Source organism: Mobula birostris, chromosome 11 (genome assembly GCF_030028105.1).
Source record: "Mobula birostris isolate sMobBir1 chromosome 11, sMobBir1.hap1, whole genome shotgun sequence".
Lineage (NCBI taxonomy): Eukaryota > Metazoa > Chordata > Chondrichthyes > Myliobatiformes > Myliobatidae > Mobula > Mobula birostris.
Window position 1 is genome coordinate 33,798,478 of NC_092380.1, and position 26,139 is coordinate 33,824,616.

General features: G+C 49.1%; 1 protein-coding gene across 1 annotated transcript; it reads left to right on the forward strand.

The window, feature by feature from the left end:
* The first annotated feature begins 4,646 nt into the window (after window positions 1–4,646).
* On the forward strand, window positions 4,647–25,231 carry LOC140204654 (serine/threonine-protein kinase BRSK2-like). Its single transcript, XM_072271350.1, has 8 exons — window positions 4,647–4,653; window positions 5,583–5,643; window positions 10,285–10,469; window positions 13,791–13,836; window positions 16,706–16,829; window positions 20,144–20,324; window positions 21,875–21,964; window positions 24,702–25,231. Exons 1-8 carry the CDS (start codon window positions 4,647–4,649, stop codon window positions 24,884–24,886), a joined length of 879 nt encoding a protein of 292 aa, XP_072127451.1. The 3' UTR covers window positions 24,887–25,231.
* The last annotated feature ends 908 nt before the right edge of the window (window positions 25,232–26,139 follow it).

Consider the following 26,139-nt stretch of genomic DNA (forward strand, 5'->3'; position numbering starts at 1 on the left):
AGTGAGATGAGAGCTGGGTGGTGGGGGTTCCTGATGGTGCATCAGTGAGATGAGAGCTGGGTGGTGGGGGTCCCTGATGCTGGATCAGTGAGATGAGAGCTGGGTGGTGGGGGTCCCTGATGCTGGATCAGTGACATGATAGCTGGGTGGTGGGGGTCCCTGATGGTGGATCAGTGAGAAGAGAGCATGAACTGGGTGGTGGGGGTCCCTGTTGGTGGATCAGTGAGATGAGAGCTGGGTGGTGGGGGTCCCTGATGGTGGATCAGTGAGAAGAGAGCATGAGCTGGGTGGTGGGGGTCCCTGAGGGTGGATCAGTGAGATGAGAGCTGGGTGGTGGGGGTTCCTGATGGTGGATGAGTGAGATGAGAGCTGGGTGGTGGGGGTCCCTGATGGTGGAACAGTGAGATGAGAGCTGGGTGGTGGGGCTCCCTGATTGTGGATCAGTGAGATGAGAGCTGGATGGTGGGGGTTCCTGTTGGTGGATCAGTGAGATGAGAGCTGGGTGGTGGGGGTCCCTGATGGTGGATCAGTGAGATGAGAGCTGGGTGGTGGGGGTCCCTGATGGTGGATCAGTGAGATGAGAGCTGGGTGGTGGGGGTCCCTGATGGTGGATCACTGAGATGAGAGCTGGGTGGTGGGGGTCCCTGATGGTGGATCAGTGAGATGAGAGCTGGGTGGTGGGGGTTCCTGATGGTGCATCAGTGAGATGAGAGCTGGGTGGTGGGGGTCCCTGATGCTGGATCAGTGAGATGAGAGCTGGGTGGTGGGGGTCCCTGATGCTGGATCAGTGACATGATAGCTGGGTGGTGGGGGTCCCTGATGGTGGATCAGTGAGAAGAGAGCATGAACTGGGTGGTGGGGGTCCCTGTTGGTGGATCAGTGAGATGAGAGCTGGGTGGTGGGGGTCCCTGATGGTGGATCAGTGAGAAGAGAGCATGAGCTGGGTGGTGGGGGTCCCTGAGGGTGGATCAGTGAGATGAGAGCTGGGTGGTGGGGGTTCCTGATGGTGGATGAGTGAGATGAGAGCTGGGTGGTGGGGGTCCCTGATGGTGGAACAGTGAGATGAGAGCTGGGTGGTGGGGCTCCCTGATTGTGGATCAGTGAGATGAGAGCTGGATGGTGGGGGTTCCTGTTGGTGGATCAGTGAGATGAGAGCTGGGTGGTGGGGGTCCCTGATGGTGGATCAGTGAGATGAGAGCTGGGTAGTGGGGGTCACTGATGGTGGATCAGTGAGATGAGAGCTGAGTGGTGGGGGTCCCTGATGGTGGATCAGTGAGAAGAGAGCATGAGCTGGGTGGTGGGGGTCCCTGATGGTGGATCAGTGAGATGAGAGCTGGGTGGTGGGTGTCCCTGATGGTGGATCAGTGAGATGAGAGCTGGGTGGTGGGGGTCCCTGATGGTGGATCAGTGAGATGAGAGCTGGGTGGTGGGGATCCCTGATGGTGGATCAGTGAGATGAGAGCTGGGTGGTGGGGGTCCCCGATGGTGGATCAGTGAGATGAGAGCATGAGTTGGGTGGTGGGGGTCCCTGATGGTGAATCAGTGAGATGAGAGCTGGGTGGTGGGGGTCCCTGTTGGTGGATCAGTGAGATGAGAGCTGGGTGGTGGGGGTCCCTGATGGTGGATCAGTGAGATGAGAGCTGGGTGGTGGGGGTCCCTGATGGTGGATCAGTGTGATGAGAGCTGGGTGGTGGGGGTCCCTGATGGTGGATCAGTGAGATGAGAGCTAGGTGGTGGGGGTCCCTGATGGTGGATCAGTGAGATGAGAGCTGGGTGGCGGGGGTCCCTGATGGTGGATCAGTGAGATGAGAGCTGGGTGGCGGGGGTCCCTGATGGTGGATCAGTGAGATGAGAGCTGGGTGGTGGGGGTCCCTGATGGTGGATCAGTGAGATGAGAGCTGGGTGGTGGGGGTCCCTGATGGTGGATCAGTGAGATGAGAGCTGGGTGGTGGGGGTCCCTGATGGTGGATCAGTGAGAAGAGAGCATGAGCTGGGTGGTGGGGGTCCCTGAGGGTGGATCAGTGAGATGAGTGCTGGGTGGTGGCGGTTCCTGATGGTGGATCAGTGAGATGAGAGCTGGGTGGTGGGGGTCCCTGATGGTGTAGCATTGAGATGAGAGATGGGTGGTGGGCGTTCCTGATGGTGGATCAGTGAGAAGAGAGCATGAACTGGGTGGTGGGGGTCCCTGTTGGTGGTCAGTGAGATGAGAGCTGGGTGGTGGGGGTCCCTGATGGTGGATCAGTGAGAAGAGAGCATGAGCTGGGTGGCGGGGGTCCCTGATGGTGGATCAGTGAGATGAGAGCTGGGTGGTGGGGGTTCCTGATGGTGGATCAGTGAGATGAGAGCTGGGTGGTGGGGATCCCTGATGGTGGATCAGTGAGATGAGAGCTGGGTGGTAGGTGTCCCTGATGGTGGATCAGTGAGATGAGAGCTGGGTGGTGGGGGGGTCCCTGATGGTGGATCAGTGAGAAGAGAGCATGAACTGGGTGGTGGGGGTCCCTGTTGGTGGATCAGTGAGATGAGAGCTGGGTGGTGGTGGTCCCTGATGGTGGATCAGTGAGATAAGAGCATGAGCTGGGTGGTGGGGGTCCCTGATGGTGGATCAGTGAGATGAGAGCTGGGTGGTGGGGGTCCCTGATGGTGGATCAGTGAGAAGAGAGCATGAGCTGGGTGGTGGGGGTACCTGTTGGTGGATCAGTGAGATGAGAGTTGGGTGGTGGGGGTCCCTGATGGTGGATCAGTGAGATGAGAGCTCGGTGGCGGGGGTCCCTGATGGTGGATCAGTGAGATGAGAGCTGGGTGGTGTGGGTCCCTGATGGTGGATCAGTGAGATGAGAGCTGGGTGGTGGAGGTCCCTGATGGTGGATCAGTGAGATGAGAGCTGGGTGGTGGGGGTCCCTGATGGTGGATCAGTGAGATGAGAGCTGGGTGGTGGGGGTCCTTGATGGTGGATCAGTGAGATGAGAGCTGGGTGGCGGGGGTCCCTGATGGTGGATCAGTGAGATGAGAGCTGGGTGGTGGGGGTCTCTGATGGTGGATCAGTGAGATGAGAGCTGGGTGGTGGGGGTCCCTGATGGTGGATCAGTGAGATGAGAGCTGGGTGGTGGGGGTCCCTGATGGTGGATCAGTGAGATGAGAGCTCGGTGGCGGGGGTCCCTGATGGTGGATCAGTGAGATGAGAGCTGGGTGGTGGGGGTCCTTGATGGTGGGTCAGTGAGAAGAGAGCATGACCTGGGTGGTGGGGGTCCCTGAGGGTGGATCAGTGAGATGAGAGCTGGGTGGTGGGGGTCCCTGATGGTGGAACAGTGAGATGAGAGCTGGGTGGTGGGGGTCCCTGATGGTGGATCATTGAGATGAGAGCTCGGTGGTGGGGGTCCCTGATGGTGGATCAGTGAGAAGAGAGCATGAACTGGGTGGTGAGGGTCTCTGTTGGTGGATCTGTGCGATGAGAGCTGGGTGGCGGGGGTTCCTGTTGGTGGATCAATGAGATGAGAGCTGGGTGGTGTGGGTCCCTGATGGTGGATCAGTGAGATGAGAGCTGCGTAGTGGGGGTCACTGATGGTGGATCAGTGAGAAGAGAGCATAAGCTGGGTGGTGGGGGTCCCTGATGGTGGATCAGTGAGATGAGAGCTGAGTGGTGGGGGTCCCTGATGGTGGATCAGTGAGAAGAGAGCATGAGCTGGGTGGTGGGGGTCCCTGATGGTGGATCAGTGAGATGAGAGCTGGGTGGTGGGGGTCCCTGATGGTGGATCAGTGAGATGAGAGCTGGGTGGTGGGGGTCACTGATGGTGGTTCAGTGAGATGAGAGCTGGGTGGTGGGGGTCCCTGATGGTGGATCGGTGAGATGAGAGCTGGGTGGTGGGGGTCCCTGATGGTGGATCAGTGAGATGAGAGCATGAGCTGGTTGGTGGGGGTCCCTGATGGTGGATCAGTGAGATGAGAGCTGGGTGGTGGGGGTCCCTGATGGTGGATCAGTGAGAAGAGAGCATGAACTGGGTGGTGGGGGTCCCTGATGGTGGATCAGTTAGAAGAGAGCATGACCTGGGTGGTGGGGGTTCCTGTTGGTGGATCAGTGAGATGAGAGCTGGGTGGTGGGGGTCCCAGATGGTGGATCATTGAGATGAGAGCTGGGTGGTGGGGGTCACTGATGGTGGATCAGTGAGATGAGAGCTGGGTGGTGGGGGTCCCTGTTGGTGGATCAGTGAGATGAGAGCTGGGTGGTGGGGGTCCCTGATGGTGGATTAGTGAGATGAGAGCTGGGTGGTGGGGGTCCCTGTTGGTGGATCAGTGAGATGAGAGCTGGGTGGTGGGGGTCACTGATGTTGGATGCTGGGTGGTGTGGGTCCCTGATGCTGCACTCTGCTTTCCTGTGACACTGCTTCCTGTAGGTGTGCTCGGTGGAGAGGTGAGCTTTATCTGTAATGGGCTGGGCCATATCCACGACTTGTGAGGATCTCCCCTTCAAGGGCATTAGGTGTTTACATACGAGGCTGTGATGCAACTTGTCAAGATACCCTCCATCACACATCTATAGAAGTGAAAGGATTGGATGTCATGAGGAATATTCACAAACCTTTAAGGAAGTGGAGGCGCTGCCGTACTTTCTTCGTAATTTCACTTTCTGTGGGCTGGTCACCTGCCCCTCAATGGCGGGTAAAGCCAGCATGGTACTGATTCCAGCCAAATGGCTGTTTTGGTTGGGTAATTGTTCATTGGGGATATAAGAGGCAGTTGTGGACAGTTAGCAGACACACATTTCTCTGCTATCTTGCCTTCAGTGAAAGGCACCTTACTGCTTCTCTGTATGTCACTGGGTGATCTGTACCTCTCGCACTGGATGGTGGTCACCCTCATTTCAGGGCCACTCCTTGGGACAGGTTCCTAATGTGCTTACAGGCTACTCTGTTTCTGTGGAGTTAGGCGATGGGACGGGTTAATCAGCACAGAGCCAGGGCCTTCAGCCCCTCTCAGTCAAACCGACCAAGATGCCCATCTAAACTAGTCCCCTTTCCCTGGAATGTGGTCCATATCGCTCGAAATCAAGGGTTCCCAGCCTGGGGGTCCACAGACCCCTTGCTTTATGGGATTGGTCCATGGCATTAACAAGTTGGGAACTCCTGCACTAAACTTTTCTTATCGTATACCTGTCCAGGTGTCTTTTTAATTCCATAATTGTAACTGCTTCAACCTCTGGCAGCTCAATCCATACTTCACCACCACTCTCTGTGGGAAATATTTCCTTTCTCAGACTCCCTTTAAGTCTTTCCCTTCTCACCTTAAACCTGTAGTTTCAGACTCTCCTACAATGGGAAAAAGACTATCTGTGAAAAAGGCGATCTACCTTATCTATGCCACTCATGGTCGTGTAACCTCGGTTAAGTCACACCTCAGCCTCTTTCGCTCCCATGGAAAACAATACTCGGCTATCCATCCTCCCCTTGTAACCCAAGCCCCCCTGGTCCTGGCAACATCTGTGTGAACATTTTCTGCTCCCTCTGTGCAGTTTAGCCCTGAAGTGTGGCGCGGTATTTGCCCTCAGAGAGGACTATCCCTGTGACGGCCTTGTTTTATCTTGGGCTTAGGTCTCGCTCGGTCAGTGGAGCTTCCTGCGGACTGTCTTCCAGCCCACTCAGCAGCCCCAGGGTAAGTGTGTGTGCCAACCTCGTCTCGCTGTGCGCCGCTTTGCAGGCTGATGGCTCAGCTCATGAATGCATCAGCGTGACAGCATGCGCGCGCATGCACACACAGATGCACGCATGCAGATGCATGGGTACCCTCAGACACACGTGCAGATGTAGAGAGAATGGAGCACGCAGGTGCACACAGTCTCAAACGTATATGTAGACAGATAGAGCTCACAGTTAGACTCACAGCAACAGTCAGGTGTCTGTAACCGCACAATGTACACGTATTCTGACTGAAACCTGGATATAGGCAATGGATTGGTTACAGACCTGGATATAGGCAATGGATTGGTTACAGGGGAGAAGGTGGGAGGATGAGACTGGCGGAGAAGACTGAATGGGCTGAATGGCCTAATTCTGCTCTGAGGGCTATGGTCTATTCTGAGCTGTCACAAGTAGCCAGCTGATGTTGAGCCTTGGCCCAGATGGCTGATTGCTGTCCAGGAACCTGGATAGAGATGTTGGGATCTTCTAGAAGTCAAGTGCCTTTGAACTCACTCCCCCACCACTTGCCCCTCCTAGTCAGCTGTTTGTCCCTCCTCTCCCCCAGACATCATTGATACTGTGATACTGATCAACACACAGAAAATCCTGAAGGAACTCAATGGATCGGACAGCATTTCTGGTGGGAAATAAATAGTTGACGTCCTGACGAAGGATCCCAGCCCGAAATATCCACTGTTCATTTTCCTCCAGGTCTGCTGAGTTTCTTCAGCACTTTGTGTGTGTTAGACCAATGTTACCAACAAAATGGTGGCAAGGCAGCACCAAATTTTACCTTCACAAAGTAGCATCAATCCTACCTCAACTAGATGGCATCCATCTTTACCTCAACAAAATGGCAGCAATGTGCCCTCAACAAGATGGCATTAATCAGTTCCATCACAAGTGACACCAGTGTTCTCCTCAGCAAGTTAGCAACAAATTTCTACCTCTGAAAGGTGCTGTTAGTATTTGTTTCAACAAGTTTGCATCAGTCTTTCCTTCAAAATTCAAGTTTATTTATCACGTGTACATCGAAACAAACAGTGAAATGCAACATTTGTGTTAACAACCAACACACTTGAGGATGTGCTGGGGGTCCAGCCGCAAGTGTCTCCACACATTCTGGTACCAACATAGTATGTCCGCAGTGCTCAGTAGAACAACACAGAACACAACAAGCAACAGAACGACATCATCAAAACAAGCCCGTTCCTGCCACCCATGTACAGACACAGTCCTCTAACCCCAGGACATTCAGCCACCAACCTCCAGCGAACCCGAGCAATAAGGCTTTAAGCATTGCTTCAATAAGGTGGGGTCAATCTTTGCCTCAAGTTGCATCAGTTCTTACCTACACAAGACAGCACCTTGAAATGATGGTCCTTACCTCCACTAAATTACCCTCTAAATGACAAAGGTCCCGCGGTTTAATTTAATTCCAGCATTAGTGAACAAGTGAGTCAACCCACATTCCCTAAGACTGACTGAGTTAAGGAGGAATGTCCACCCAGATATACATTTAGTGGCTACTTTATTTCGTACCTAACGGAGTGGCCACTGAGTGTATGTTCATGGTCTTCTGCTGCTGTAGCCCATCCACTTCAAGGTTCAACATGTTGTGTGTTCAGAGATGCTCTTCTGCGTACCACTGTTGTAATGTGTGGTTATTTGAGTTACTGGCACCTTCCTTTCAGCTTGAACCAGTCTTGCTCTCGTTTACAAGGTGTTTTTGCCCACAGAACTGCTGTTCACTAGATTTTTTTTTTGTTTTTCACACCATTCTCTGTAAACTCTACAGTGTTTTGTGTGAAAATTCCAGGTCAGCAGTTTCTGAGCTACTCAAGCCTCCCTGTCTGGCACCAACAATCATTCCATGCTCAAAGTTACACAGATTACATTTCTTCCTCATTCTGATGTTCAAAGTTGACATTAAATTCATCATTGAAGTACAGAACCTTGATATTTGTCACAAAACAAAGAAACCCAATAGAACTCATAATAAAAGACTGTCAAACACCCAGTGTGCAGAAAAAAACAAATAATGCAAACAATAAAAATAAGCAAATAACTTTCCGAACTGAAGTTCACAAAAGTCAGTCTACAGCCAGAAAGCCAGTAACAGCCAATCCTGCCCGTTAATTGCAGGCCATAGCCTCAGTTCAGCACAGAGACAAGGATGAACAACAGAAAAACTAGGAATGCTGGAGATTTGAATAGCTAAGGCTGCTGAGAGTGTGGAGAATATGAAAAGGAAGAAGGGTTTAGCGAATGCTTTGCCCAGGTTGACTGTGTCTCTGGGAGAACTTGGAGTCTGCTAAGGACTACAGTTAGACTGCTTATCCACAGGGAGGCGCTGCAGAGTTGTGTGCCCAGTCTCAGGTATCGTTGCTCACATGTGATCTGCGTCACTGAAATACTGCTCCACGGGGAATAGTTTCAACCAGGTCTCCCCTGTGATTATTTCAGCCATTTTTACCACAGCTCTGACAAGTGTTTTTGCATTAATTTCATTGTTAATTGCTGGCGCCTTTACATCACTCAGTGCACCATTACATCACTCAGTGATTCGAAAGTACTGACAATACACACCAGCTCTGTTGAGGTTAAAATTTCCAGGGAATGGAAAAGTGCTGTGGGCCAGGTACAGTTTCTCTCCTTCCCAAATCTCAACCATTTCTGGATCTAGCCCATTACTGGCCTGGGCTCTAAAGTAAAATGCCAAAAGTGAAACTGAATTTAAAGCAGAGAATTCTGGAAACCCTCAGTAGGACAGGCAGAATCTGTGGAGAAAGAATGAGAGTGAGCAGGTCGATGATCTTTGACCACAATATCGACCTGAAACATTAACTCTATTGCTGTCCTTGCATAATGTTCTGATCAAAGTTCATAGACCGGAAATTTTGAATATTTCTTATTCTGCAAATACTAGCTGACTCACTGTGTCTTTCCAACAGTTTCTGTTTTATTTTTTAAACTCCCTCCAAATATTCTCTCTCTCCACATCTCGTTAAACTTCCCCATAAAGCCCAGCTCTTTGACTACTATTGGCACCTTGCACGTGGTGATGACCACCACAACCATTTGATGATTGCACTTGCTCTCATCAACACAAGCTTGTATGGGTGTTTTCTCTGCTCCTGCCTTTGCCTCGGCTGGCTTACAACAATGCAGCCCTTGGATAGTTGGGTACCCTTACATCACAGACTTCCCTCAGCTAATGAATGCAAATCCTTAGCAGGATAACGGGGATTAAATATCTAATCAATCGCAAGAACTTGGTCAAATGCCAAGATCTTTCCTTACACGTGGTGTCATGAGCAGGGTGGGATTCTCAATGGGTTTCACATTTCCACCAGAGAGTTTCGCCACACCCCATAATGGAGAGCGCGTGCCTCTGGCAGCTCCTCCGCCTTGTGCTGGGTTCACTTCGGTTGTCTCGGCAGGTCTATTGGTTTTGCTGCTTGTGCACTTGGACCTGGGGATGTCTTGGTGTTTTGAGGTACCTACAGTTGATGGGAGTATGGGTGATGGGACAAGGCTCCATAGAGGTGATAGGACAAGGTCCATCAGGGTGACTGAACAATGCTTCATTAGGATGAAGGAACAAGTCTCCATCCTGTGTCCTTGTACAAGGCTTATACGGTCCTACAGTTCCAGCTGTTGGGAAATGTCCCTGACTGGTTGTATGTGTTGTTCCTGCCTCTGTGCTGACCTTGCATTCATTCATTCAGACCCTGTGTTGACTCCACACTCAAGCAGTGTGGTGAGGGGAGAGCTTACACTCCCTAAGTATCTCAATTTTTAAGAGCTTCCCTCAGCACATCCGGGTGACCTTGCAGTTTGGTGAGGCAAAATAAAAATCCCTTGGGACTTCCCAGCTTTGTCTCTGACAGAGAAACGCTGCCCGCCATCTGTCCCTGGAGATTAGTGGGTAGCAGGTGTAGCCAGGATATTTGGTTATGCACCTTGTCCACATTGGAGCCTTTGTGGGGGGCGGGGGGAAGAGTTTTGGCCCGGGACTGAGAAACAATGGAGTCATCGCCAGGTCCAGGGCCGTAGTTCCCTTTGATGGGATCTCTTGTCGTTTTCTGTGTGCTTGCAATCCTTTCTCGCTGTGCTGTTGTGCCTCGCTGCTGAAAGCTGCTGTTCTTGTTTTTATTCACTTCCACGTGACTTTTCCTCTCCATAACACTCAGCCCATCCGTAAGTTCTCTGTCCCTCCTCAGAGTCCTGTCTTTAGCTTCTCGCCCGCCTCACCCGAGCGCGACACTTGTGCGGACTTCTGTCACCAGCCTGGCACCGTGTGGCAATCGAAACTCACGCATCACCACCACCATCACCGCCAGCCTGACCCCAAGACACAAACGCTGCCGGCCAAGGCCAGCCTGAGTGAGAAGCCACTGCAGCCGATCAGATCCAACCCTCTCCCCATCAACCTTGCAGCAACCTCCCCTTCCCACACCCCCCAGAGCCACCACCCCACCCCATCTCCCCCCCACCACCCCCTCCCCTCTCCCCCCTTCATTCCTTCTGGCCCTGCTCGTTTTTTCCCAAGTACTAAAACCAGCGCCAAATCTATCCCTGCCACACAGGTGACCCCTCACCCCTCCCCTAGAGGCAGTCCCCTCCCCACCCCGCTGGGAACCCCCGTCCACACGCCAAAGGAGAGCCCCAGCAGTACGCCCAACGCCACGCCGCCCTCCAGCCCCGGGGTTGGAGGAGTACCCTGGAGGACCCGCCTCAACTCCATCAAGAACAGCTTCCTTGGCTCGCCACGGTTCCATCGGAGGAAATTGCAAGGTGAGCCCGCCCGCGTGGGGAGTTGTCGCACAGGGGGTGGTGTCGGGGGAAATTACGAGGTGAGCCCGCCCGCGTGGGGAGTTGTCGCACAGGGGGTGGTGTCGGGGGAAATTACGAGGTGAGCCCGCCCGCGTGGGGAGTTGTCACACAGGGGGGTGGTGTCGGGGGAAGTTACGAGGTGAGCCCGCCCGCGTGGGGAGTTGTCGCACAGGGGGTGGTGTCGGGGGAAATTACGAGGTGAGCCTGCCCGCGTGGGGAGTTGTCACACAGGGGGGTGGTGTCGGGGGAAGTTACGAGGTGAGCCCGCCCGCGTGGGGAGTTGCCGCACAGGGGGGTGGTGTCGGGGGAAGTTACGAGGTGAGCCCGCCCGCGAGGGGAGTTGTCGCACGGGGGTGCTGTCGGGGGAAATTATGAGGTGAGCCCGCCCGCGTGGGGAGTTGTCGCACACGGGGTGGTGTCGGGGGAAGTTACGAGGTGAGCCCGCCCACGTGGGGAGTTGTCGCACAGGGGGGTGGTGTCGGGGGAAGTTACGAGGTGAGCCCGCCCGCGTGGGGAGTTGTCGCACACGGGGTGGTGTCGGGGGAAGTTACGAGGTGAGCCCGCCCACGTGGGGAGTTGTCGCACAGGGGGGTGGTGTCGGGGGAAGTTACGAGGTGAGCCCGCCCGCGTGGGGAGTTGTCGCACAGGGGGTGCTGTCGGGGGAAGTTACGAGGTGAGCCGGCCCGCGAGGGGAGTTGTCGCACAGGGGGGGTGGTGTCGGGGGAAGTTACGAGGTGAGCCCGCCCGCGTGGGGAGTTGTCGCACACGGGGTGGTGAACAGACCCTCATTGTTCATCGTTTGTGTATCTGGATGAGAATGTTGATGGCGTGGTCCATATGTTTGCAACGAGTTGGTATTGTCAACAGGAAAGAAGGTTATCAAAAATTACTAGTGGATCACAAACAAAAGAGGTTCTGCAGATGCTGGAAATCTTAGGCACCACACAAAATGCTCCAGGAACCGAGCGAGTCAGGCAGCCTCTCGGGAGGGGACTAAGCAGTCAACCTTTCAAGCCGAAGTCCTACCTCCATAGAATGAAAGGTCCACAGATTCCCTTTGTCAGGGAGAGAAGTGGGTTAGAATAAAACATGGCATTAAGGGTGAACAGTGTTTAAGGGAAACATGAGGGTGAACTTCTTCACTCAGAGGGTGGAGAGAGTGTGGAATAAGCTGCCAACAAAAGTGGATACGAGTTTGATTTCAATATTTAAGAGGAAGTTGGGCAAGTTTATGGATGGAAGAGGTTTGAAAAGCTATGGTTCAGGTGCAGATCGATAGGACTAGACAGAGTAATAGTTGATTGTGGAATAGGTGGGCCCAAGTTCTCTTTGGCTCTGGCTCAGCAAGTCAGGTAGCATCTATGGAGGGGTGCAGACAGCTGGGCAAATGGACTGTCATTCACATAAATACAAGATGACACATTTTGGGAAGTCAAATCAAGGTAGAATTAAATGGTGAGTAATCGAACCTAGAGGGAGTGTTATAGGGCAGAGGTCACTGGCTGTACAGGTACACACTTCACTGAAAGTGGTGTCTCAAGTGGACAGGGTGGTAGTGAAGGTAACACACACACACACACACACACACACAGACAAACGTACCATCAGAATCACTCTATTGCTAGCATATAAAACACAACAGAGCTGATTGTGAGTCGATGCCAAGCATAAAACACAGGACAATACCATAACAGACAACACAATAGCAACTACCGGTTTGTAAGACAGTAGTGCAAACAGTCATGAGCAATCAACAATTAGCAGAATGTTGAAGAATGTCTTTGCTCTATAAGCAAACTGTTGTGAGTCAAGAGGAGAAAGAATCAGTAATGGACTTAGGTAGGTCAACGTCAGACTTCCAAAGGTTTTCATAACTACTGAAGTTAGAGCGACTGGACTATGATCATTAAGGCCAGTGATCTTGTCTTTCTTGAGAACTGGAATGATTGTAGCAACCCTAGAGCAGTCTAGAACCCTGCATAATTGCAGGAAGGTATTAAACATCTCAGTGAAGACAGGTGATACCTGATCTGCACAGGGCCTGCAGCTTTCCTAATCTTCTGTTTTCCAAATAATTTGCAAACATCTTCTTGCTTCCCCGAAAGTATAGGGTGGGATGAAGGGGGGGGGGCACAATGGGGTGAGGCTGAAGAAGGTGAATGGCTCTAGGGTGAAATAAAACTAATAGAGCTGATTGGTAGGGGAGGGGGAGACTGCTGTTTGAAGTTGGTAAAACTTTACCCAGTTATTATTGTTGAAGTCTTTCTCTAGCTGATCCTTGTAGGTGGCTTTTGCCACTTTGAGTTTCAGTAAACTGTCATTTTATAAAACTGCAACTGAACTCCTTCCTCAGGACTCTTCTCAGCCTGAAACATCAACTGTTCAGTTCCCTCCATAGATGCTGCCTGACCTACTGAGCATTTTGTGTGTGTTGCTCTAGATTTCCAACATCTCTTGTGTTTCTGGAGTTTAATGCCCTGGCCTTCATCAGTCAGGGCATTGAGTATAGGACATTATGTTGCAATTGTACAAGGTGTTGGTGAGGCTGCACCTTGAGTATTGTGTTCAGTTCTGGCCACCTCGTTATGGGAAAAGACATCAGTGAACATCATGTAGTGTCCATGGGTCAGGGAGTCAATGCCCTGGGCAGCTTCAGGTCCAGATGACAGCCTGGTCACTGATGCAGGTTTACTGCTTGTACAACTGGACATGCCAACTTTCGACCCCAGCCCTGACCCAGAGAGGGTTAAATGCATCTTGAGGGGGGAGAGGGGTTCATGCCCCTCCCCCCGATGAGCCTTGGTAGAGGGAAGGTATGTTTGGAGTTGGGGTGGGAGGGGAAAGGGTCACTGTTAACCCATGTTATACAGGCTGCCTTCCGTACAGCCGGCTCACTCTGTCCACAATGGGTAGCACCGCCAGGGAATGGAGTCCCAGTGGCTTCACGGCTGCATTGCTGGGGTGGGTGATCTTTGGGGGCCCAGCAACAATACTATTGTGTTGATGGGTTTGTGTCGTCTGTGGGATCTCAGCAACTATACTATTGCGTTGATGGGTTTGTGGGACCTCAGCAGCAGTGCTGTTGCATTGTTGGGAGGTGGGTGGTCTTTGGAGTCCCAGTGGCGGTGCTGTTGCATTGTGACAGTGCTGTCTATCCTTGGAGATACTGATTGATCCAAATAATTTCTCTCTCTCTCTCTCTCTCTCTCTACTCTGTCTCTATCTCTCACTTTATCTCTCTCTCTCTCTATCTCTCTCCTTCCTTCTCCCCTTCCAACGCAGTTCCAACAGAGGAAATGTCGAGCCTGACGCCGGAATCATCTCCAGAGTAAGTCTGACTGCTTGCACAGACTGGGGGAGGGGGGGAAATGGTGAACTCCCACCGTGGGAGTGATGTCCCTCTCCTCTCATTCTTCCCACAGTCTCTGATCTCTGCTCCCTCGCCTCAGGCCCCTGCTCCCCGCTACCCCCGACTTCCCTCTGTTCCATCTTCTCATTTGTCCTTTGCATTCCTCTCTCCCTGTCACCTTTGCAGTTTCTTCATTCACCTTCTGAAAGTGTAAGGAGCAGGAGCTGGAGTTGGCCATCTAGACCATTCAATAAGATCAGCTTCATTTGATGTCATACACACCAAGATGCCACAAATCCCTGTTTGTGGGAGGCTCACGGAGTGCGTGGCAACAATGAATCAGAGAGCTGAGTACAGGAGCTGGGATGTTACATTGAATTTGTGTAAGACATTGATGAGGCCTAATTTGGGGTGTTCTGTGCAGTTTTGGTTGCCAAATTTCAGGAAAGATATCAATAAGATTGAAAGAATACAAAGAAATATATAAGGATGTTGCCAAGAGTTGAGTGCTTGAGTTGTGGGGAAAGATTAAATAGTTTATTCCCTGGGGTGTAGGGAAATGAAGATTTAACAGAATTTTGAAGGTTATGAATAGGGTAATTGCAAACAGGCTTTTTCCACCGAGCTAGCGAGACTAGACCTAGAGGTCATAGGTTGAGGGTGAAAGGTGAAATATTTAACAGGAACTTGAGGGGGATCTCCTCGGTGCAGCGTAAGACATACAAGCCATTTGTCCCATCGAGTCTGCTCCCTCTTTGGATCATGGCCGAGTTTTCATCCCTCTCAACCCCATTCTTCTGCCTTCTCCCTGTAACCTTTGAACCCTTACTAATTAAGAACTCTGTTTTAAATATAATGAATTGCACATATTCACTACCCTCTGGCGAAATAAATTCCCCCTCCTCTCTGTTCTGTAGGGAGTCCTATTCTGAGCCTGTGCCCTCTGGTCCTAGATTCTCCCACTATTGGGAACATCCTGTCTTTGTCCACTGTCTCCAGACCTCTCAATGAGCTAGTTTCAATGGGAACCCCCTCACTCTTCTAAACTACAGCAGGTGCTAGAGCCATCAAACATTCCTCATATGTTAACCCCTTCGTTCCCAGTATCCTTCTCATGAGATCACAAGACATAGGAACAGAATTAGGCCATTCAGCCCATCGAGTCTGCTCTGCCATTCCATTACGGCTAATCCCGATCCCACTCAACCCCATATCCTTTGAATCCCTGACCAATCAGGAAATGATCAAATTCCACCTTAAATATACCCACGGACTTGGCCTCCACCACCGTCTGTGGCAGCGCAACCCACAGACTCACTACTCCTTGGCTAAAAAGGTTCCTCCTTACCTCTGTTCTAAAAGATCACTCCTCAATTTTGAGGCTGTGCCCTCTAGTTCTGGATACCCCCACCAGAGGAAACATCCTCTCTGTCTCCACCCTATCTAGTCCTTTCAACATCCGTTAGGTTGAACCTGCTCATAAATCTTCTGAGCCTCCTTTGGTTTCCCTTCAATGCCAGTGCATCCTTTGAGATCAGGACCAAAACCGCTCACAATACCCCAGGTGCAGTCTGACCAATGCCTTATAAAGCCTCACCATTACATCCTGGTCTTTATATTCTGCCCTCTCGAAATTAATGCTAACGTTGTATTTGCCTTCCTCAGCACCGAAGCCTAGCTCTACATTTACAGTACCCCTTGCCCCTTTGAACGAGGGATTGACTCCCTCACTGTCTCTTCGCCCTCATGGTCACTTGGTACCAGAGGTGGTGAATCTGTGGATTTCATTGCCACAGACAGCTATGGAGGCCCTCACTGGTTAAGCAGAACTTAATAGGTTCTTGATTAATCAGTGTGCCATCAAAGGGTATGGGAAAAAGCAGACAGGTGGGGTTAAGAGGGATAATAAATCAGCCATGATGCAATGGCAGAGACAGATTCGATGGGACAAATGGTCTAATTCTGCTCCTAAGTCTTATGGTCTTATGATCCAGGGGGGGCCTTTGTTCAGGTTCTGGCATGCACTGTCCCCAGTGGCTCTTCACATCAGCTCACGTAGAACGAACCTCCCCTTTAACTTAATGATGAGCCACCCATATCTGTTGAGAGCTGAACTGACGCACAAAATGCTGTCCATTCAGACTCATCTTTGGATGTCCAGCTGCCTGGCATCTGAGGAACTATTTGTCTGGATGCTCCTATCCTAATCATGTGCTGGTAATTTAACTGGCCAGTGTAAATGACCTCGGTCTCAGAAACAGCAGAATGGGCGTGTGAGAAAAAGGAGGGAGTGGGATGGGCTTTAACTCAATGGGCTCAATGGCCTTCTCCGTCCTAAAGAAAACAAAACGTGAAGGAATGCTTGACAGTAGAGCATGAGAGAGTTTTACCACTATCATATCCTGCCTTGGCAGTGCGTGATGCTACAGAGAGTTTTACTCTGTATCTAACCCCTCCTGTCCCTGCTCTGGGAGTGTTTAGGGGGATAGTGTAGAATGAGGTTTACTCTGTATCTAACCCCTCCTGTCCCACTTCTGGGAGTGTTTGAGGGGACAGTGAAGAGAGGGTTTTACTTTGTATCTAACCCCTCCTGTCCCTGTTCTGGGAGTGTTTGAGGGGACAGCGAAGATGCAGGCTTTTCTCAATGCATCTGTGCCATGGTTAGTAACTGGGAGATTATAGAGATTACTTTCCTCCATGCCAGATCAGTGCTGGTCCAGATGAGACAGCACAGGTTAGACACAGGGTAAAGGTCCCATCAAACACTGGATCAATCAATCCCACTCAACACCCATTGGCCGCTTCCTCCTGTACTCACTGAATAATGTTTGTTTTCTTTATCTTGCAGACTTGCCAAGAAATCATGGTTTGGAAACTTCATTAACCTGGACAAAGAGGAACAAATATTTGTTGTCATCAGGGATAAACCTCTGAGCTCCATCAAAGCAGACATTGTTCACGCCTTCCTCTCGGTGAGATCCCAGTTATTCCTTCTCCCCGAAGTAGTTTAAATACATCTGTCCTCTCTCCATCAGAGAGAGCCCCACATCCGAGCTGCCTTAGCAGATCTCAGCTAGCACCCTCTAGTCTTTGAGGGGGGAGGAGGAAATATTTAAATCTCTTTCTCTTGACCTCCCTCCAACCTGGAAATTGCATGCGCATTACAAGAGGTGAAGGAATGATCACGGACATCGAGATGTCCGTGGAGGAGTGCTGCCGACTGGCTGCAGGAGTACGTGCTGATGGACACATTGAAGCTTGGTGGGGTAGGACGGCAGTACAGGGTCCTCCTGCTACCAGGCGGGAAGGGGCGGGTTGGGTGGGGAAGCCCGATTACTGCAGTGGCTTACCACCCACATCAGCGGCAGCAATGCCATTGATGAGAATGTCAAAGAAATGAAAAGGCATTGCAGTTTATTCTTGTCAATATTTTTTATTAAGAATAAAGTTTATTTTGATTTTAAAAAGTTAAAGATTGCATACAGATATCCAGCTGATTTTAGAGACCTGGTGGTGCTCCTCCCTTGTGCTAGATCTTCAGTGGGTCAGGACCAGGTGGAATGCGCAACCCTCGCTGCTTTCTGACGGTGATAAAATAAAATTGAATTGATTTGAATTGAATATTGAATTGAATTGTATTGACTTTATTTCTTACATCCTTCACATGCATGAGGAGTAAAAGTCTTTACGTTATGTCTCCATCTAAATGTGCAATTGTAGTAATTTATAGCAATTTATAATAAATAGAACAGTCAATGTAACATAGAAATACACTCAAATCAGCATGAGTTCATCAGTCTGATGGCCTGGTGGAAGAAGCTGCTGGGAGCCTGTTGGCCCTGGCTTTTATGCTGTGGTACCGTTTCCCAGATGGTAGCAGCTGAAATAGATTGTGATTGGGGTGACTCAGGTCCCCAATGATCCTTCGGGCCCTTTTTTCACACCTGTCTTTGTAAATGTCCTGAATCATGGGAAGTTCACAACTACAGATGCACTGGACTGTCCGCACCACTCTCTGCAAAGTCCTGTGATTAAGGGAGGTACAGTTCCCATACCAGGCAGTGATGCAGCCAGTCAGGATGCTCTCAATTGTGCCCCTGTAGAAAGCTCTTAGGATTTGGGGGCCCATACCAAACTTACGCAACCGTCTGAGGTGAAAGAGGCGCTGTTGCGCCTTTTTCACCACACAGCTTGTATGTACAGACCATGTGAGGTTTTCGGTGATGTGGATGCCGAGGAACTTAAAGCTGTTTACCCTCTCAACCCCAGATCCATTGATGTCAACAGGGATTAGCCCATCTCCATTCCTCTGATAATCCACAACCAGCTCCTTTGTTTTTGCAATATTGTGGGAGAAGTTATTTTCCTGACACAACTGTGTCAGAGGGATGACTTCTTCCTTGTAGGCCACCTCATTATTGTTTAAGATTAGGCCAATCAATGTAGTGAAACATAGAAACATAGAAAACCTACAGCACAGTACAGGCCCTTCAGCCCACAATGCTGTGCCGAACATGTACTTACTTTAGAAATTATCAAGGGTTACCCATAGCCCTCTATTTTTCTAAGCTCCATGTACCTATCCAAGAGTCTCTTAAAAGACCCTATCGTATCTGGCTCCACCACCGTTACTGGCAGCCTATTCCACACACTCACCACTCTCTGTGTATAAAAATTAACCCTGACATCTCCTCTGTACCTATTTCCAAGCACCTTAAACCTGTGCCCTCTCGTGTTAGCCATTTCAGCCCTGGGGAAAAGCCTGTGACTATCTACATGATCACCTTATCATCTTAGACACCTGTATCAGGTCACCTCTCATCCTCCATTGCTCCAAGGAGAAAAGGCCAAGTTCATCGTCAAATTTAATTAGCAGATTACAAGCAGAAGGGTCGGACGCATTTCACAGAGTTCACAGAGAAAGGGAACGGGGCTGCATGCTGCAGCAACCAACCTGCTGGAAGAACTCAGGGGGGTCAAGCAGCACCTGTGGGAGGGCAGGAATGGCTGATGGTCCAGGTTGGAACCCTAGATGTTGCCCCATTTCCACTGGGAGATCAAAACAACACCTGTCCAGGCCTCCTTGTTCCTGTTTGTCCTTTCCTGAAGGAGGTCAATTCAGTGATTGTACCTATAGTCAATAGCTTCAAATTACAACACAGTGATCCTTGTCCAGAAGACACCTTGACAACATCCTTGTACTGGGAATTCCCCTTGTACCTGTGAACAGCGCCTGCTCCTTCTTTAAGGACACACTGGCATGGATGTAACCCCAAAGAGGGGAAAGCAGCCAGTTCGGGCAGAACACTCATCTGTCTGCCATCCCTGTACAGGCCTGGTGAGGGGTGCGTGGTGATACGTTGAAATTAGGGTGTCCAAAAGCACTTTCTGGCCAATGAATAAATATTTTATTTATTAGATTTATTTATTAATCACATGAACATGGAAACATACACTAAAGTGGTCCAAGCCCACAGGTGTTGCCACATGTTCCAGCGCCTCTCACACAGCCAACATACAAACAGCAACAGCAGCAAAGCAAATCCATTCCCCTCCCTCCCACCCACTCGCACAGATGGGCCTCCAGCTCCAGGACGGGCCATCTCCGCACCACCAGTCCTCGGCCCTGGACTCTGGGCCTCCAGTCTCCAGCACCTGGCCCAGACTCGCAGACATCTGGTCTCTGATCTCTAAATAAGCCTACCCAGGGCTTGCCCCTCTGGGGCAGGAAGATCTAGCCTTTCCTGATAGGCTTCACTTGGCAAATGAGCACTTTCCAATCAGAGGGGAGGACTGTTACTGCATGAGAGGCTCGATCCTTCATTCGTAAGGCCAGTGATGTGGGGACGGAACTGGACTCTTTGATGGTGGTGTCTGAAAAGAGGATGCTGTCCAAGTTGCATGCCATCTTGGACAATGTCTCCCATCCACTACATAATGGACTGGTTGGGCACAGGAGTACATTCAGCCAGCGACTCATTCCACCAAGGTGCACAAAGCGTCATAGGAAGTCATTCCTGCCTGTGGCCATCAAACTTTACAACTCCTCCCTTGGAGGGTCAGACACCCTGAGCAAATAGGCTGGTCCTGGACTTATTTCCTGGCATAATTTACATATTACTATTTAATTATTATGGTGCAACTGTAACGAAAACCAATTTCCCCCGGGATCAATAAAGTATGACTATGACTATGACTATCCTATTGGGATGCTTGGAGGTGGGGAAGGGTTGGGAATTAGGAGGATAACAGGAATTCACACCCCAATAACCTCTGTTTTCTCCAGATTCCCAGTTTGAGTCACAGTGTTATTTCACAAACCAGCTTCCGTGCTGAGTACAAATCAGTAGGAGGTCCAACTGTCTTCCAGAAACCGGTGAAGTTCCAGGTGGATATCACATATGCAGAAGGAACTGAGGCACAGAAAGAGAATGGGATTTATTCCGTCACTTTTACATTAATGTCAGGTGAGAAACAATTACGGAAAAGTCTGCAACTCCTAGGATTTACAGGGAATCTCAAGCTGTTTTAGTCCTTCCTTAACTTTTACGTGGATAAAGCAATCCCCTTCACCAGAGGTGCAACCCCACCCTGTATATTATATGCATGATGTGCCCAGCACCTCTGTCATGGGGCAGCTTCCTCACCTTCGGTCCCCACTGGACACTCAGCTGTGTTACCAAGTAGCTCTTTGCATGCAACAGCACCCACACCCCGGTACACCGCTTCGACAGGTGGGCCTCATACCCTGGTGAGATAGGGACATGTGAAGCCAGCTGCAACAAACTGGATGGATGGGATTAACAATAAGATCTAACAGCCAGGAAGGTGGTTCTGCAATGCCTTGTTGAGAGTGAAGGGACAAAAGAGGTCATGGTCATCCAATGCAACCAGTTGTACGACTTCTCATATCAATGGACCTGAACTTCCGAGTTTGAGAGGGTGGAACTGTCCCAGTGCTTTTCCACTTTAAAAACTCTCCCACACAAGTTGCAGAACTGTCATCGTCAGATACAACAAACAGCCAATCAATCACCTCTTGTGAGATAGCTTGGTCTGTTAAAAGGCCCTGCTGGTATAACTACTCCCCCTCCAGTTATGTAGAGTGGGAGTGAAAGATGCTGTGTATGTTTCATTTGCAATCCAAGTCCCACACAGGCTTGACAGACTGGGGTTCAGTCCAATACCAATGAAGTCAAAGGTTACCATCGATGCTCTTGCATTCTGCCGGTAACCGTGTGGGGTCTTTGTGGGTCTTTGGAGCATCAACTGCTCCGGTTTCCTGCTACATTCCAAAGACGTACAGTTCAGTAGGTTAGCTGGTCACATGGTGTAAATGGGGGGCATGGGCTCGAAGGGCCTGTTACTATGCACCATGGCTACATTAAGATTAACATAGAACATTACAGCACAGTCTTTGGCCCATGATGTTGTGCCAACCTTTTAACCTTCTCTTAAGATCAATCTAACCCTTCCTTCTCACATAGCCCTCCATTTTTCTATTATCTATGTGCCTATCTAAGAGTCTCTTATATGTTCCTAAAGTATCTGCCTCCACCACCACCCTTGGCAGTGCGTTCACTCACCCACCACTCTATTAAAATGTTACCTGTGACATCTCACCCTATACTTTCCTCCCAACGCCTTAAAGTTATGCCCCCTCATATTAGCCATTTCTACCCTGGGAAAATATTTCAGGCTATCACTCAATCTATGCCTTTTATCATCTTGTACACCTCTATCAAGTCTGCTGTCATTCTCCTTCGCTCCAAAGAGAAAAGCCCTAGCTCGCTCAGTCTATCCTCATGGTCACGCTGTCCAATCCAGGCTGCATCCTGGTAAATCTCTGCAATTAATTAAAATTAATTCACAAACTTTACTTAATGTCCAACAAATGATCAGGTTGAGCCCACCAACTTGCTACAGTGGGATCTGAACTCATGGCCATTTCAGAGAACACCACCATAACCTGTGGATGCGACGGTTTCAATGTTTACAAATTCTTTGTGTTTCTCAGGGCCCAGCCGCAGGTTTAAAAGAGTTGTGGAAACTATTCAAGCACAGTTGTTAAGTGCACATGACCAGCCTTTGGTTCAAGCACTTGCAGGTATGTGGTCAACTCTGCTCACCCTGTATGATACAATTGCTGTTGGTTTTGTATGCATGGTGGTAAGACTGTAGACCAATCTTCTAGAGATTGTTGAGGAGAGGTGAGAGTGAATATCAGACCACTGGAATATGATGCTGGAGAGGAAATAAAGGGGACAAAGTGGGCCAAGAGGGCACAGCCTCACAATAGGACGTCCATTTAGAACAGAGATGAGGAGGAATTTCTTCAGCCAGAGGGTGGTAAAATGTGGAATTCATTGTCATAAATGGCTGTGGAGGCCAAGTTATTGGGTATATTTGAAGTAGAGCTTGTTCTTAATTAGGAAGTGGGTCAAAGATGAGGTGGAAAAGGCAGGAGCATGGGGTTGAGAGGGACGATGGAATGGCAGAGCAGACTCACCTAAATCTGAATGGCCTCATCCTGCTCATGGGCCTCATGGATCATGTTCTATGTTCTTATGGTTACCAGGAAAGTTAATGAAGAATAGGCAGTGGAAATTGTTTACATGGATTTCAGCAAGGCCTTTGACAATGTCCTGCATTGGAGGCTGCTCCAGAAGGTTCTGTCACTTGGCATTCCAGAATGAGATAGTAAATTGGGGCTTACCAGAGAGTGCTAGTAGATGGATGCCTGTGACTAGTGGAGTGTCACAGGGATTGGTACTGGGTCCATTGTTGTTTGTGATACATATTAATGATATTAATGATAATGTGGTAAAGTAGATCTGCAAATTCATGGATGTCACCAAGGTTGGGTGACATTTTTTATTATTTGCACCATTTGTCTTCTTTTGCACATTGATTGTCAGTCTGTGTTTTTTCAAAGCTTCTATTGAATTTCTCAATGTAATATATGGTGACATATACGTAAGAGGGGTGATTGATAAGTTTGTGACCTAAGGTAGAAGGAGTCAATTTTAGAAAACCTAGCACACTTACTTTTCCTACATTTACACACTTAGTCCAGCAGTCGTGGAGCATATGGATCCCTTCTTTGTAGAGGTCGGCGTCTTGGACCTCCAGAAGTGGTCCACAGCAGGGGTGATTGACAAGTTCATGGCCTAAAGTAGAAGGAGATGAGTTATTAACTTCAAACTTCCTGCATTTTCACTCAAAGAGTTGAACTGCACGTGCATATAACGAGAGCTGTATAACTCATCTCCTTCCACCTTAAGAACTTATCAATCACCCCTGCTGTGGACTACTTCTACAAAGAAGGGATCCGTATGCTCCACGACCGCTGGAGTAAGTGTGTAAATGTAGGAGGGGACTATGTTGAAAAATAAATGTGCTAGGTTTCCTAAAATTGACTCCTTCTACCTTAGGCTACAAACTTATCAATCACCCCTTGTATTTTGGTAATAAATTTACTTTGAATTTTAATGGGTGTAGTGGACAAGTAGGAAGGCTATCAAAACTTGCAGTCTGATCTGGACCAGCTTGAAAACAGGCTGAAGAATGGCAGGTTGAATTTAATGCAGACAAATTGAGCTGTTGCACTTGGAGAGGGCAGAACAGGTCAGTGCAGTAGAACAGAGGGACCTGGGAATACAGATCCATAATTCCTTGAAAGTGGCGTCACGGGTAGATGGGGTCGTAAAGAAAGCTTTTGGTACATTGGCCTTCATACATCAAGAACAGGAGTTAGATAGATAGCTAGGTACTTTATTGATCCCAAAAGAAATTACAGTGTCACAGTAGCATTATAAGTGCAGAGATATACAAATATTAGAAGAGAAGTAAGAAAGAATAAGAATAAGTTACCTTAAAAATAAGATGTAAAGATTTGAGTCAAAGATTACAAGATCAGTTCCATGGCTATGGGTGGCTCATTATAGAGCCTGATGGCCGAGGGTAAGAATGACCTCATTTCGCGCTCCTCGGAGCAGCACAGTTGCCTTAGTCTATTACTGAAAGTGCTCCTCTGTTTAGCCAAGGTGGCATGCAGGGAATGAGAAACCAGGGATAGAGTTAGGATGTTATGTTGAAGTTGCGTAAGACATTGGTGAAGCCAAATGTGGAATATTGTGTGCAGTTCTAGTTACCTACCTATAGGAAAAATATCAATAAGATTGAAAAAGTACAGAGAAAATTTACAAGGATGTTGCCAGGACTTGAGGGCCTGAATTATATGAAAAGGTTGAATAGGATAGGGTTTTATTTGCTGGAGTGTAGAAGATTGAGGCGAGATTTGATAGATGTATACAACATTATACGGGCTATAGATGGTAAATATAAACAGGCTTTTTCCACAGAGGTTGGGTGAGACTATGACTAGAGATCATGGGTGCAACGTGAAATGTTTAAAGGGGAACATGAGGAAAAACTTCACTCAGTGTAGAGCGAGCTGCCAGCGGAGGTGATGGTCTTAGGTTTGTTTTCAACGTTTAAGAGAAATTTAGACAGGTACATGGATGGGAGGAGTGTGGTCCAGAGGCACTACATTGGGACTAGGCAGAGTATTAGTTTAGCACAGACAAGATGGACCGAAGAACTTGCTTTAGTGCTGAGTGCTCCATGGCTATAACTCTTAGGTATAGATATGGTGCTTTATGAACAGCATCGTCTCAATGGGGTGAAGGCCCTGCTTCCTTGTTGTATGACTATAACTCTCTTTCCATGAAATATATATTAACTAGACATTTCCCAAATTCCATTGGCACAGTTTTTCACGTAGCAGATTATTTGTTGTTCTTCTTTACGCTCTCTCTCTCTCTCTATCTCTGGCTTTACAGATGAGAAAAACGGGCAGTTTAGCCACCCTTCAGGGACACCGATCCGAGGAGCCCAGAGCATGCCCAGGGCATGGAATGATTCGGAGTCTGTGGAACACTTCAGACGAGGAGATTCCAAGCACTCGTCATCCTTGAAGGAGAAACCGAAGCTTTTATCTTCCAATGGCACCCAAAGTCAACCGTAAACTGATGTAGCAAAAATCTGACAAACTTTCTTGGGGGAGAAAAAAGACATCTCATGTTGTCTTTGAGGATGTAAATATCTTTAAACAAGAAGAGAAATGGAGCTGGATATGACCTCTATGGTCCCATTTCACCTTATTATTTAAGGATCGTATGGGCCACCGCTTTAGGGATGGGACCCGCACATTCTGAGATGATCCACCCATTACATTCAAGTCTGCTTCAGGAAATTATGGGACTGGTGTCCTTGTCAGGATAATGTGGAATTGAGGGTAATGTTGCCCTGGAAACCTAGCCCCCTCTCCACCCCCACTTATCTTCCTGTGTTCCCAGCAGGGTTATGAGGGAGGATATCTGCTCATCCAAAATCTAGCCACAAAATTTACAAAATCGAACTCGTTGCGGCCAAATGGAGCAAACCAGTTTGGGACGAGTCAAAGGGAAGGCAAGTATGCTTCTGTTCATTGGCAATGCTGCAAAATGATGGGACCAATCCTGTTTTATGCAAATACCTGCCTGTCCTGACATAGCACAGCAGGCTTCTATACTGATGCACAGGAACCTGGGCCCATGAAGCAAGCACAAACCATCAACTGAACTGTTAAAGCAAATGGCTTCAAAAGGGCAAGGAAATAAAACAGCTGCTGTTCTGAAAACGTGTGAGACATCTCCAGTGTTAACCATCTCTTCCATTCCCTGCCTCGGGGTGGTAGAGAAACCCACTTTCAGATATTGTGTTTAACTTCCAGAAGGATTGTTTTAAACTTTCTGCTGTACATCTGACACAGCTCTGGATGAAGTTTCCTATTAAGAGTGGCCCCGAGGGAAGCAGAGATGACTAAGAATCAATTAGTGCAGTTCTGATTTCTGGATGGCAGGCTGGAACCCCAGGCTAACCTGTGATTTATATTTTAAGAGCAGAATCCAACTGCCTGCGCTGGAAAAGTCTGACTGGTGCAGCCTGTCAAACCACAAGCTGGTGGAACGATGGACTAGTCCAACTTTTTCCAGTACCCTGGTCCCAAAAGGTTCTTTGTCTCTCCCCACCCCCCTCTCACACACACACACAGTTTCCCCTTGAAGTCACAGGTGCACAACACAAGAGAAAGAAACAGGCAAGATCATGGCCAAAGACAGTGGTTTAAATTTAGCTTTTCTGCTAAAAATTGCCATATTTTATACTCCAACCGATTTTCCTCTTCACTATATTCAAAGAACAAAGTTTTTGAAAGAGTTGCTAAAAGAGAAACATTGA